Genomic DNA, 14,596 nt, shown 5'->3' with positions numbered 1-14,596 from the left:
GCCTTAGTCATGTCACTCTGTCTTCACCTGAGTCCCCTCCCCGCACTACTAACCTTATGATAATGCTGTTCTACTTGACAAGGTTGGTGTAGCAGTTAGGGAGATTAATGTCTGTAAAGTACTTTGGACAGGCACAGTTCCCCATGCTAAGAACTGATTATAATGTAGTTCATGTTGTTGTGGCCCACCCCAAGACCTACTGGTGAAGGGTGGGTGGTATTATTATTATTATTATTATTATTATTATTATTATTATTATTATTATTATTATTATTGCAATTGCATGGTAGGGCTTGTACATTTATTTATTTATTTGTTTGTTTGTTTGTTTGTTTGTTTTATTACATTTGTATACCGCCCCATAGCCGAAGCTCTGTGGGTGGTTTACAACAATTAAAACATTAAAAACAAATATACACATTGAAAAACACATTTTTAAAAACAATTTAAAAACACATACTAAAAAGCCTGGGAGAAGAGGAAAGTCTTAACTTGGCGCCGAAAAGATAGTGTTGGCGCCAGGCGCACCTCGTCAAACAGATCATTCCATAATTTGGGGGCCACCACTGAGAAGGCCCTCTCCCTTTATTTTGAGTTCATAGATTTTTGAGTGCAACCCCAAAGGGGTGCTTTGACTGTGGGAATGGGCCATCACAGATGTGACTGTACACGGCATTGGTTGGCCAGTGCTCATGATGTTTCCCAAAGAGCAGTTTTGCACTATAAAAAAAGTTTCCTTTTATGAAAATTAAAAATGTGACAAACAGATGAATGTACGAGCATGAATGTGCTGCGCTCAGGTCCTGCTCGTGGGCTTCCCATGGGGACTTCTGCTTGGCCACTGTGAGAACAGGAGGCTGGACTAGCCAGTCCCCTTTTGGGTCCAGCTGCAGGGATCTTCTTATGAGGGAGGAACTGTCAGCTCTTGGTCTCTCTGAATGATGCCTGTCTTCACTCTAAAGTAGGTGGTAGCCTCCTTGAACCATTTGCTTCTCCTCAGAAAGGAGGTTGGAAGGTTGCTTTGAATGAATGAATGAATGAATGAATGAGTTGTACAGACCTGTTGCCTGCTTTTTAAAAAAATCAAACGTATAACCCACCCTTCCTCCCCAAAGGAAGCCCAGGGCAGCTCACAGCAGTAAAATGACACAAAAACAATTTAAACCAACACTATAACATATTGTGAACTGCAGTCAAAACCAGCGGTGCAAAAGCTTCATAAAACAGTCATCTGAAAGCCTGAAGAAAGCAGAAAATCATACGTTTCCTGAGGGCAGGTACAGAGGGAGAGTGCCAGATTTTTCTCAGAAGAGAGTTCCCTGTTGCTGGTCCCTGTGCTTTATGCTAATGTTGGGCTAAACGCTTCTGCTGAAGGCCAGAGAGCAAGCTGCCTTCTGGTCTTCCCCCCCCCCCATCACCAGCCTGCTAACCCCATATAGCAGGCAGTCTGCTTTCCTGCAAAGGATGCAGAAGAGTCTTTCTTTGGATCTCAGCTCATTGCTCTTCTGTTTCTCCACCTGGGCCTGGGCAGGCCAGGTCCCTAATGTGTGGTTAATTACTGTTTTGCAAAAGTGCCGTCAGTAATTAGCAAGGAGCGCTTTGCTCTGCCTGGCAAGGCCCGTGGGGCTCAAGGTTACTGCAGGCAGCACCTGCTTTGAATATGCTTTCCATTTTTCTTACGCCTTCAATAAAACGACCCCTGAACACTGGGTGTCTTTGCATGTCAGAGGAGCCACCTTTTTTTTGGTCATGTCAACATGATTTCTGACCAGTTCTCCAATGGTATCCTTTTAGGAAAATGCCCAATGAGAGTGGGTTTGCATTGGGCAAAACTCTGGGCCCCTCTCACACCGAGAATCCCCGATGACCTCTCGTTTCTGGCTGTGATAAGCAGTTTTTCAAAGCACCCTGACATCAAATTCACTTCAGAGCTGTCATGCTAGTGTTTTAGTCTGAACTCTCATGGAGCTGTCCAAGGTGCATCCTGGAAAGTTCAGACTAAAACCTGGAGAGGATTTCACTGCCCTGCTGACATGGAGCCACCATCCGCCATGGCTGTTCCACTGCCAAGCAGCTTTTACCTTCAAACAGCTTTTTTTTTACCATTTCCACCTCTTCATTCTCAGCCCATTCCATCTTTTGCATCACAGGTCTTCCAATGGCTGCAGACTCATGTCTTGCCTCCCCTGAATCTTCTCTTCTTCAGGCTAAACATACCCAGTTTTGTGATTGAGCCAGGATTTGAACCCAGACCTCTGTCCAACACTCTAATACACCAGGCCAGTGCTCATTTTCCATAATATGGAGATTTGCTCACTTTGCATAACTGACAGGGGTTGCAGAATTTCTTGGGACAGAGTTTTGGGTTGCTCAGGGGCAGGATTTCCAATGGTTTAGCAAGGAGTCCAGACAACTTTGGCTGTTGGAGCTGTTTCTGGACCAAGCTCCTATGATTTAGACTAATCCTTCTTGAAAAGCCATCTGGGCTCGTGGCTGGAAGCTGTTCTTATGGCAATGAATCCCATCAGTTAACTGCGCATCAGAAAGGACTTGCTTTCATTTCTTTGCCTCTTGTGTTGTTCCCCAGGCCGGTATCATCAGATGACCACGAGTTCTAATATTTTTAGAGAATGAGATGATTCTTTTTTTCACCTCTCTGCATAATTCTGTTTTTGGGGGGAGGGGGTGCACCTCAGCCATGTGGTTATGTTTATGGAATGAATTATTTTTAAAAATAATTTATAAAAAGTGCCAATTTCTTGTGCCTGTCTTTGCGAAGGAGTTGCTCTGGTAAGGATTCCAAGTTCCTCTGTCCCCTCCCGCTGCTCATCGAGCAGTGACTCATGGCAGGGCCTTCTCAGTGTGGACGCCCCTGTAGCAGATTCAACTTGCCTCCTTAATAGGCAGTCTGAAGACTTGTCTCTAGGTGCAACCCTTTGGAAGTAATTGCATTGATCCGGCTCTGAGCTGTGGATAGCCGCAGTTTGGCATGTCGATATGTTTTTATTATTATTATTATTATTATTATTATTATTATTATTATTATTATTATTATTATTATTATCTTTATTTATACCCCACCATTTTTATTTGTTTATTTATTTATTTATTTATTTATTTTATTTTATTTTATTTATATACCGCCCTAAGCCCGAAGGCTCTCTGGGCGGTGTACATAAAAGGTAACAGCAGGCACAATATATAAATACAATAAATATAATAACTCAAAAAAAACAAAAACACACAAACAATACGAGAACCAAACAACTTCCAAAACTGGAACTCACGGCGGCTTCCAGATAAAAAATACATATAATTAAAAACATACAAAGTCTACATTAAAATAAGATTAAACTATTTCCAATATTAAAACCGTACACACATATAGCTAAAAGAGTTCAGACTAGTTTAAAAATGATATAATAGACATTAGCAATGCAGCACCCTTCACGCCCTATCCTTAACAGCCTTCAATGCCAAAGGCTTGTTGGAATAGGAAGGTCTTTGCTTGTCGGCGGAAGGACTGCAAAGAGGGGGTCATTCTTACCTCCCTAGGAAGGGAATTCCAAAGCCTAGGGGCAGCCACCGAGAAGGCCCTCTCACGGGTCCCCACTAGTTGTACTTGAGAAGATGTGGGTATTGAGAGAAGGGCCTCTCCTGAGGATCTCAGGGCCCAGGCAGGCTCATACAGGGAGATACGGTCTGATAAATAGCCTGGACCATTCCAGAATTTAATCATCTTCTGTTTTGCTGTGATAGTGTTCTGTGTATGGCTACGGTGTTTTGTTGTGTTGCTGCTGAGACTAGTTTGGTATACAGTGGGATAAACAAATAACAAATGGTGCATGCTGCCCTGGGATCATTGCTGACAAAGGCCAGTAAATCCAGTAAATAAATAACAGGCCAGCTTGTGGTTCGCATGCAGAGTCGAGATGCCCTCTGGGGCTGTGACTCTTCCCTGCTTTCCTGAGCCAGGCCCAAATCTTTGGGATTTTTCTGGCATAGGATGTATTCTGCAGAACAGGGTGTGCAACCTGAGGCCTGGGAGCCAAATGCAGCCCTCCAGGGCTCTCTGTGTGGCCCTTTGGACTCTCCCCAGGTGACAGCCCCACCCCAGATTCACACCTGGCTAGAGAGGGTGTTGGTTTTTTTTACCTATCTGGAATATGCCCTGGGACACTCATAATGCTTCTCGCTTACCTGGATGGAGGAAACTTGCCTGAGGTTCAAAGGTGAATGTTTACATTTATCGTCTCCTCCCACTTTTGCCTCTGGGCCAACCCACCACTGGCATGCGGCCCTTGGAAGCCTGTCCAGAAGGGAATGCAGCCCTTGGGCTGAAAAAGGTTCCTCCCTCCGTGCTGTAAGCGACCCATATGAAGAGTCCCATCAAATCACACCAAAGGTCCCCCTTGTCTATCCATCCGCTTCCCGCAATAGCCGACTGAAAGCCACCCCGAATGAGGCAACAGTCCTCTCTTGCTGTTGTTTCCCAGCAACTGGTACTCCGTGGTAGACTGCCTCCAGAGATGGGGGTTTCCCATTGACAGAAATGCAAGCGCTGCGAGAGCGCCGCCGGGCAAATCTTTGTGCAGGAACATGCCTGTGGGGCACACAGAGCTCTTTCTCTCTCTATCAGTCTTCAGTCCTTTACGGGGCCCAAATGCGGTGCCTAGAGCAGGAGTGGCTCACCTTTGTTGGGGTGTGTGAAGGCCACGTGTACCTTACCTGACACTCCAGGGGCTGCACATTAGTGGTGGATGCGGTCGCTCTGCCCTGTCGCCTGCACCCACATGCAGGACACACCCAGGCACACGGATCAGGTGTTTTGTTGTCGTTATGTGCATCCAAGTCAATCACGACTTATGGCGACCCTATGAATCAGCGACCTCCGAGAGCATCTGTCATGAACCACCCTGTTCAGATCTTGTAAGTTCAGGTCTGTGGCTTCCTTTATGGAATCAATCCATCTCTTCTTTGGCCTTCCTCTTTTTCTACTCCCTTCTGTTTTTCCCAGCATTATTGTCTTTTCTAGTGAATCATGTCTTCTCATTATGTGTCCAAAGTATGATAACCTCAGTTTCATCATTTTTGCTTCTATTGACAGTTCTGGTTTAATTTGTTCTAACACCCAATTATTTGTCTTTTTCACAGTCCATAGTATGCACAAAGCTCTCCTCAAACACCACATTTCAAATGAGTTGATTTCTCTCTTATCCACTTTTTTCACTGTCCAACTTTCACATCCATACATAGAGATCGAAGGGGAATTGTGCTCCTTAAATAATTGATCTGATGACCGGGGGAACACTCTGCGTACCCACGCAAGCACTGACCTGCACTCACCCCAGCATCAAGTCTATTTTCGTTCTGCTGCCGCTGCCAAAATTTGTGCAGTCTTGGAGAGGGGGGCAGAAAAAGGTCATTGGGAGGCCCTCGAACTGGGGGTTAGCCACCCCTGACCTAGAAGGCAACTGACCATTCCAGCTAGGCTAGTGGCTCATTTTCCTAGAAGTTTCGCAAACCACCATTTCCACCATTCTGGAGCAATTCACCTTTTGGCTAATTGCTCTGGAGCAACTGGGCCGCCCTCTGTTTTGCTCTGGAACCTGATACCCCTCTCGGTGGGGCTCTGCACCCACGTCGTGTCCCGGCAATCCAACTGTGTCCCTTCCAGAAGGCTTCTAGGTTTGGGAGTGGCAGGGTGGATCTCACTGTCTCTCCCCTCCCCCATCCAATCTGCAGAGAGGGATCCCTAGCCTCTTGCATAGTGTCACTGCGGAGGGAGAGGGGAGCCTGGGAACTGCGGCAGCCCCTGGAGACCCATTCTGACGGGGTCATGGGAGCGGGCCACATGTCAGCCCGAGCAACACGCTGCCTTTCTTTTTGCAAGCTGCTCACAGATGCAAATGAGCTGGGCCCGAGAACCCGCCTGAGTGCACAGCCACAATGACCCCCCCTCCCGCTTCCTTGAGTCCCTTAAAGAGTTTTGAATTGTGCAGGGGGGGAGACCTCAGCAGCTGGCTCTCAGCATGGGAGAGGCTAATCTTGGCAACAGCAGATGCTGTATTGTCCTTGGGGGGGAGGGGGGAGGGCTTTTCCTGGAAAGGGTCTTGGGAGGGGAAGATTCCAGCACTTGGCATGCTTTCGACCAGAAGGCATCAGAGAGCAGAGGGACTTGGGTTACCCCAGAACCTGAGAAGAGATGTGCTGAATCAGTCTTATCTAGCTCAGCATCCTTTTTTCCCATAGTGACCAACTGGGAAGCAACACACACACACACACACACACACACACACACACAAATGATGGCCGATTCTTTCTTCCTGGTGCCAAGGATCTGTGTTCCCCACCTGAATGGGGTGTCCATCACTTGCCATCGCTGGTCCTTTGGGGCAAATGAAAGCTCTGATGAAATCATTGCTAGCTGTTCTGAGCCCGTGGGATATAGAGTGGAGTATATATACAGTAAATAAGATTGGGGGCGGGGTGGGGGGAGATAGGTGAGGAATGTTCCTTTCCAAGGTTCCCCTAAAAGGTCATGGGCACAAGAGCTTCACAGGATCCAAGAAATCTTTTGATGAAATATATGGAAGATCTCTTGTCAGTTTTTCCATTCTGGTGCTTAAGAATCAGAACTTATTTTTATTTCTTATGTTTAATGAAATTTATACACCGCTTAATTGTAATAAAACCTCAAAGTGGCTTACAAAAAAATCAAAGTGGTTTACAAAAAGAGGAGGGCAAGAAATGGTGAGGTGCATCCCGTGATTGCAGGGATGTGGCCCTTGAGGCCTTTGCGTCTGGCCTTTGCAACTCTCCTCAAGCCACACCCCTCCTCCCCAGACCACACCGCCTCAGCCCCACTTTCCGGCTCCTTGGACCCTTGAGATAATCCTTCTTGCTTGCCAGGATGATGAGGGGCATGTGAGTGTGTGTACAAACTAGCCCACCGTACAGAGGTCACCTTAAGATTCCTTGCTCCGCCCACTTTCGCTTCTTGCCCTGCCCACTTGCTGGCATGCGGCCCTCACGACGGTGCATACAAGTAAGTATGGTCCTTAAGCTGAAAAAGATTCTCTTGCATTATTGTCATAAAAAATAATCTGACACTGGAATTGCTTTTTGATGTGTTCTTAAACCTTCTTTTTTAAAAAATGTTTTAATCTTTTTTTAAAAAAGATTTTTTTTAATGTTTTAATCTTAGACAATGTTTTGAAAGCTTTTTTTAAAGAAATGCTTTTAAAGATGTTTTGCTTTCATGTGTTTTAAAGTTTGTTTTTATGATGTTTTAAAGTTTTTGGTGCTTTTGTTTGCCACCCTGGGCTCCTGCTGGGAGGAAGGGCGCGATATAAGCCAAATAATAAATAAATAAATATTATTATCTTTCAATAATAATAGTAATAGTAGTAATAGTAAATTTTCTGCATATTGAAGGGGTCACCTTACCCTTCCAACTCTACAATTCTGTGAATACCAATTTTCATTGTGTTAAGCAAAATAATATGAAATGCAATCAGGTAGGTCAAAGGAGCCTTCACAGGAGCCTTTCTGTACAAGCCCCTCTTAGGTGCCATGAAATGTTTACCCATGAGTGAAAGGCACTTTGTGCCTGCTCAGAGGCACTCTCTTCCCAATGCATCACCTATTCTAGCACTGAGCCATCACAACGAAAAGAGGCTTTGGGGTTAAAACCCAAGTGGGCTCTCACTCCAGATAGGCAAAGTTGTGGAACGAGTGGTTAATTTGCTTCATCCGAGTCTCTGTTTCTCTCTCTCTCTTCTCCCACGGGCAGATACCGAACTCCATCCGAACTCCACAACGACAACTTCTCGCTCTCCACAATTGCTGAGGGCTCCCACCCAAATGTAAGGAAATTTTGCGACACCCCGTCTAACCTCTCCCCTCATGCTCGTGCATTGGCTTACTATGATAACATTATCTGTCAGGTAACTCGTCTTCTTCACGTCTCCTTCTTCTGCATGCCGGCCCCCCTTCCCCGCCCCCCACCCTGCTGCCTCCTCCACCCCACCCACCCCCACCTGCTCCAGAGCCTGCTCAGACCAGAACCAGCGAGAGACTTTGCCAGCCACGGGGGATGCTGAGACCAGGGATCTGGTGGCACTAGGCCACGGAGAACTCAAGCCCTGCTGCGTCAGGCCAAAGGGTCTAGGCCAGCCGCCTGTTCTCACCATGGCCACCCAGTTGCCGCAGTGGGAAGCCCACAAGCAGGACCAGAGCGCAAGAGCAACTCTCTCCACTTGGGATTCCCAGCAGCTCCCTCCGACAGGGGAAGTGGAACGTAGCCATTGTGGCTAGTAGCCATTGATAGCCTCCTCCATGAATCTTTCTATTCCCCTTGAAAGCCATCCAAATGGCCACCATCATTGCCTCCTCCGGGAGCAAATTCCATAGTGCTGTGTGAAGGAGCCTTTCCTTTCCTCTGCCCTGCATGTCCCACCCTGCAGCTTCCAAGGAAGACCCCGCTGGGTTCTAAGATTACGAGACAGGGAGGGAGGAGGAAGCGCGCCTTCTCTCCACGCAGTGCATAATTTTATAAAATTGTGTTGTGTCCTCCCTTATTACCCTTTTCAATAAACTAGAAGGGCCCAGATGTGGCCCTTTCCTTGCAGGGAGTTGCTTCAGCCCCGAGATCACTTTGGCTGCCCTTTCCTGCACCCTTTCCAGCTTTAGAATATATCCTTTTTTTAGAGGCAGCTCTCTGCCTCCCTCTAGTGGTGGGGCTAGGCCATGCAGAAGTTGTCCCACTGCCCCCTCACATGGCAGCACAAGGGCGCACAGTGGCTGTGGCGCTCTGCCCCCCTCCACTCATCTGGTGCGCGGTGTCTGCCTGCCTACCCTGGGGAAGGCATCCCAAATCTGCATGAAAGGCATGGCTGCTTCTTGCTGGAGGACTCACAGCTGAAATCAGTGGCCAATCAGAAAAGTGGCCCAAGAAGACTCCCCTCCCCCTAGATGCCCAGTAGTGTTTGGCCAGCACACCGCAAGGCAGCTGCATAGTCCTGAAAACTGTGAAGGTCTTGTGCTTTTCAGCCAAGTAAATGGTTGGCTTGACACTCTGTGCATGAGTTGGTTGAGTGTGGCCCTCCAGATCTCTCTATCTGGCCCTCGGGATTCTCACCAGGCCACACCCCCTCTCACCAGCCCGCCCCTCACACCTGGCTGGAAGCATCTTTGAACTGTAAAAATGGCTCTAGCTTGCCTAGACAGAGGGTGGAGAGATGTGAAGAAATCTCTTGACTTTTGCATGGGCTGGGATGTCGCTTGCTGCACACGGGTGAAAGAGCCACATCCATTGCCCTGTCCGCTTCATGCCACAGTCCCTGCCCACCACTGTTATGTGGCCCCCGGAACGCTGCCCATGAGGAAATGCGGCCCTCTGACTGAGAAAGGTCCCCCCCGTATGAAAACACTCCCTCCACCACCTGTAGCCTCGGCGTCATCAGCAAAGGAGGGGGTGAAGGAGGGCTGGGAGGGCTGTGTCTTGGGAAGGGTGTGGTCTGGGGAGAACCCCAAGGGCCAGGTAGAAAGGCCTTGAGGGCCACATGGACCCCTTCCCCTCTGCAGCCTGAGGTTCCCCATTCCTGGACTAGGCCTTCCAGCAGCCCTCCAGATATTTTGGACTGCAGCCAGCCTGGTTGTGTGAGGTTGACGGAGGTTGCCCTCCGCTGAGTGCTGCATGTGTTGCGCTAGGCCTTACGGCAGCCGGTGCCTTCCTGGTCCCCTCAGGTGAACTCTTAAGCACACACACGCACTCACACACGACTGTCATCGCCTCACAAGCGGTTGGCCTCGTCCACAGATCCACACCTCATGAGTGCAAGGGACTGCAGCCGAACTCTTTGTCCATGGACACGATCCTTCCTGTCGCTCTGCACAACAGCCCTTGGCAGCAACTCTGATAATGCTGGAGACCTGCCCGTGGGAGCCTCCAGTTCAATTGCTCATTATTATTTCTTATTAAAATCATGTATAGGCAGCTTTCCATCCAAGGATCCCGAAGGGGTTTACAGACAGAAATCCCCTCCGGTCATAATGGAGGATAGGAATGGGAGTCGGCTGGTATCCGTGCTTAGCAGATCAATGTGCCTCCTCCATGTTGCCTCACCCCTACCCACCCCCGTTGTGTCCATCCACGTGCGGGCTCAGGCCTTGCTTGTCTGCCATGGCATCTGTCTGTCTGCGTGTGAACACCCACAGCCACACATCTGGCCTGCAGCGGAGCAGAAGACGGACGGATGGGGCGGGGGGAGGAGGAGGAGGGGCTGCTGCAGCGCATCTCCTGCTTCTCCCCAATGCTTCCTGTGTTAGATGGAAATGGGGTGGGGGAAAAATACGAGGACACAACAAAGCATGTACAGAGAGCATCAGCAACACTCCAAGGCATGAACAGCTCTCCTGAGCTGGGGGTTTTAGCAGCCTTTGTGGAAGGGGTCTCCTCAGTCCCTTTAAGTATTTATTTATTTATTTATTTAATTAATTAATTTATGTCCCACCCTTCCTCCCGAAGAAGCCTAGGGTGGCAAATGTAAGCAGAACAATTTAAGACCAAGAAAAAGAAAAGCATTTGAAAAACCAGTTAGTTTAAAAATATTCTTCCATCTAGTGATCAAATGCCTGGATAAAGAGAAATATCAATAGTGATGGAAACAGATGGACCTCGCTGAGGAGGGCATTCCACAAACGGGGAGCCACCACTGCAAATGCCCTGTCATGGCTCAGCGCCAACTGGGCATCCCCTGGTGGCAGCACCACCAACAAGGCCTCACCTGCTGCTCGTAGATGGTTGATACTGAGGAAAACACTTTTTTAGATACTTGAGCCCTAAGCCATTTAGGGCTTTATATTTGCTTGTTTTATTTAACAAAATTTATATACTGCTTGAATGTAAAGAACTCTAAGCAATTTACAAAAAATAAAAATGATAATGCTAGCACTAACAACTTGAATTGGGCCTGGTCGGTCACTGTCAGCCAGTGCAGCACTTTCAGGACCAGTGACACATGGTCCCATCAGACTGCCACACTTAGCAGCCTAGCGGCCACATTCTGCTCTGCCTGGAGCCTCTGGACCGTCTTCAAGGGGAGCTCCATATACATCTCATTACAGTAGTCCAGACGGGAAGTCACCAGAGCATGGACAACTGTCTTGGTAGCCTCAGCACTCCTAGCCACAGTAGGCACTTATGTCTTTAGCGACAAAAGGATTTATTTTATGCATTATGTGAAAAACAGCACACAAATATTGTTTATAAATAAATAGGGAGGCAGCTGTGAGACAAGCAGCCTGGGGTCAGCCCAGCTGCATGAACAAAAAGCTAAATGTGTCAAGGGGTGCCAAAGAAGTCTTTCGCAATCTAAAAACAGCACCCTAGCGTATCGGAAAGGCACCTACGACATCATTCAGAGGTCAGGCAGCACTTCAATTGGAGATGGCAAAATATCTGCTGCTGGCCTCACAACAGCACCACCTTCACTATCCTGGTGCTTCCCAGCTGTTTTGGACTACAACTCTCATTGTAAAGAGCTGGTGGGCACCAAGTTGGAGAGAGCTGCACTAGTACCATGCTAGGGCTGATGGCAACAGAGCTGGGGCTGTAACCCAAAACACATGGAAAGCAACAGACTGGGAAAAGCTCCTTTTCCCAATGAAGCAAGAATGGTCCTAGTCACAAACAGCTGGAGATTGGTCCCCATAGTGTTGCATTCCCTTCAGAGAGAGGCCAGCCAGTCCAACAGATCCCAGCATTTTGCAAACCAGTTAAAAGGAGATTGGGGGAGTGTGGCAAATATACCCACTTCTATACTCATTTTTGCACCCATCTTGATGGGTTCCAGAGAGACTGGACCAGGCCCCATAGCTGATTTTCCTTACCCCAATGCAGCCCAATTAAAATCATTATATTGGAAAAAATGGAAATGGAGTGCCTTCAAGTCGATCCCGACTTATGGCACCCCTATGAATAGGGTTTTCATGGTAAGCGGTATTCAGAGGGGGTTTACCATTGCCTCCCTCTGAGAGGCAGTGACTGGCCCAAGGTCACCCAGTGAGCTTCATGGCTGTGTGGGGATTCGAACCCTGGTCTTCCAGATTTATGAATCGCTTCCCATAAAATACCTCAAAGTAATTTCACAGGTGTGCAAGAGAATTAAAACAATATCATAAACTTCAAAGAAGCAAATAAAAAAATATAGAGAAGAAATCACACAATCAGCACAGTAAGAAGAGAGGAAGCGAGGTGCCCTCTGGTTGTCTGAGAGGAGACTTTTTCACGGTACAGGCACCACTGCAGAGAACTATAAATGCCAATTTTGTAGGATGTGAACATGGTTATTTATTTGTATGGTTTTTTCTGTCCTGCCCTCCTAAGGGCGACGCACAAGAATTTAAAATCAAAATATATAGGAGCATCAATATTATTTTATTAGCATTAGTATTTAATATTTATTCATTCATATACCACTTGATGCCTAAATAGGCTTCTAAGCAGCTTACAAAATATAAAAACACATAATTGAAAATATTCATATTGTTATTTATTAACATATACTGCTTAACACTTAAATAAGCTTCTAAGCAGTTTACAATATATATATTTTAAAAATGGCCCAACTTTGTTAAAATACACATTAATTAAAAATACACCATAATTAAAATGCACAATAAATCAATCCCATTGAAATATAAATATCCCTGATTAAAACATGCAATGAGACAATCCAATTAAAAAAGCACAGCTATTAAAACAAGAGACTTGCGTCAAGAGAGAAGGTAATGCCTGTGTAAATAGCTGCAGCATCAAAAGTCAGCAGGATGCCAGTACCAACGGGGCCTCTCGTATTTTGGCAGGACTTACAGAAAAATACCAAGTCAGCCCAGTGGTCCCTTCTAGCTCAGTGTTGCCTACACTGACTGGCAGTGGCTCTCCAGTCTTACCTGGAGACCCCAGGGTATGAATCTGGGACCTTATGCATGCAGATTTGATGCTGACCTAAGGCCCTTTGTCCCCCCAAGTAAAGATTCTAGTCCTCATAGTTCTGAATAAAGGGCCGATTTAAATGAGAAAACAGGAAGTTGCCTTATATTGAGTCAGACCATTGGTCCATCTCGCTGATTATCGTCTGCACTGACCAGCAGCGGCTCCCCTGGGTTTTGAGCAGGGGACTCTCCCAGCCAGTTAACAAGGTTTGAGACTGCATGAGGGATTCGAACCCAAGTTTCCCAAGCCACGCGGGCTCGACCTGCAATCCTCATCAGGAGGTCTCCGTCACCATCCCTGCTACTGCGCTGACTCCTTTTCTCTATCCCACTCCCTTGCCCCTCCCCACCCCCATTTAGGATGACCCCAACGCCCCTCACAAGCTCCAAGACCCCTTGAAGTCCTGCCTAAAGGAGGAGGAGCCCTTTAACATCCAGACCTCCACGTCGCCCAAGTTCGAAAGTGGCAAAGGCGACCCGGACGACTCCGAGGTCAACTGCTTGCAGAACAACCTGACATGAAGCCATGAAGGAGAACAGAGGGAAGGAAAAGAAGTGAAATTATATTTAAAAAAACCCATATGAAGAGCACGAGGGCCGCCTCCTGTTGTAAAAATCTCATTTCTTGTAATTGTTTGCTCTCTTTTCTCTCTCTGCCGCCCCCCTGCCCCGACTTCATAGCATGCTTTGATGTATTCTGTACAGCGGGAAATAAAAGAATAAGAATTCAGAAGGAGATGAACTCCTGGAGTGTTCCCCAATGAATTGTGTGCGTTGGGTTGTTTGTTCCGTCGCTGTCTGTATATTGCCTGGGTTCACCTCCCTGCACCCCCCCGACCCCCCCCCAGTGGCAGCTGGTGACGACAGCTCCTTGAACGTTTAGACGAAAACCCGGAGCGGATTCCACTGCCGCCTCTGACATGGGGCCACCAGTCTGCGCTGCTCCCCCTGTCTCTCCCCGCCTCCTTTCCCCTCTCACTGCTGTGATTTCTAAACCTTTGCTGTGACTCAACTGACTTTTTTTTGTATATCACCCAGCCTTTTTTGAGAAACAAGTCTAAAAATGTGAAAAAAATTAAAGATCTTGAAATAATAATAATAATAATAATAATTAAAAATACATTTTTTAAAAGTTACGCTACTGCCTTGTGACTCTCTTCCTGCGTTGGGGGGAGGGGAAGGAGGGGGGTTAGGAAATGGAGGTACAGCCACCTTGGAAACAGGCAAGTAGACCTTTAGTGTTGTGTCACCGACCCTTTGCAATTCTCTCCCCTTAAATATTAGACAGGCGCCATCTCTGTTATCTTTTCGGCAACTATTAAAGACCTTCCTCTTTCAACAAGCCTTTTAAGTAGAGACCTTATCCCAGTCTGCGTCTGTGTTGGAATTGCTTTTTAATATGTTCTTAAACCTTCTTTTTAAAAATATTTTTAATCTTAGATGATGATTTCAAAGCTTTTTTTAAAGAAATGCTTTTAAAGATGTTTTGCTTTCATGTGTTTTAAAGTTTGTTTTTATGATGTTTTAAAGTTTTTAGTGCTTTTGTTTGCTGCCCTGGGCTCCTGCTGGGAGGAAGGGCGGGATATAAACCAAATAA

General features: G+C 47.0%; 1 protein-coding gene across 1 annotated transcript in view; it reads left to right on the top strand.

The window, feature by feature from the left end:
- Nucleotides 1-14,034, top strand: part of CSPG5 (chondroitin sulfate proteoglycan 5) — a 29,932-nt gene extending 15,898 nt beyond the window's left edge. Inside the window, exons 4-5 of the mRNA XM_061585699.1 lie at nucleotides 7,796-7,949; nucleotides 13,360-14,034. Of these exons, the coding sequence (XP_061441683.1) occupies nucleotides 7,796-7,949; nucleotides 13,360-13,521 (316 nt within the window). The 3' untranslated portion in view covers nucleotides 13,522-14,034. The remainder of the gene's footprint in view (nucleotides 1-7,795; nucleotides 7,950-13,359) is intronic.
- Nucleotides 14,035-14,596: the final 562 nt, after the last annotated feature.

This window comes from Rhineura floridana, chromosome 10 (assembly GCF_030035675.1).
Source record: "Rhineura floridana isolate rRhiFlo1 chromosome 10, rRhiFlo1.hap2, whole genome shotgun sequence".
Taxonomy (NCBI): Eukaryota; Metazoa; Chordata; class Lepidosauria; order Squamata; family Rhineuridae; genus Rhineura; species Rhineura floridana.
This window is presented reverse-complemented; position numbering and strand designations above follow the sequence as displayed.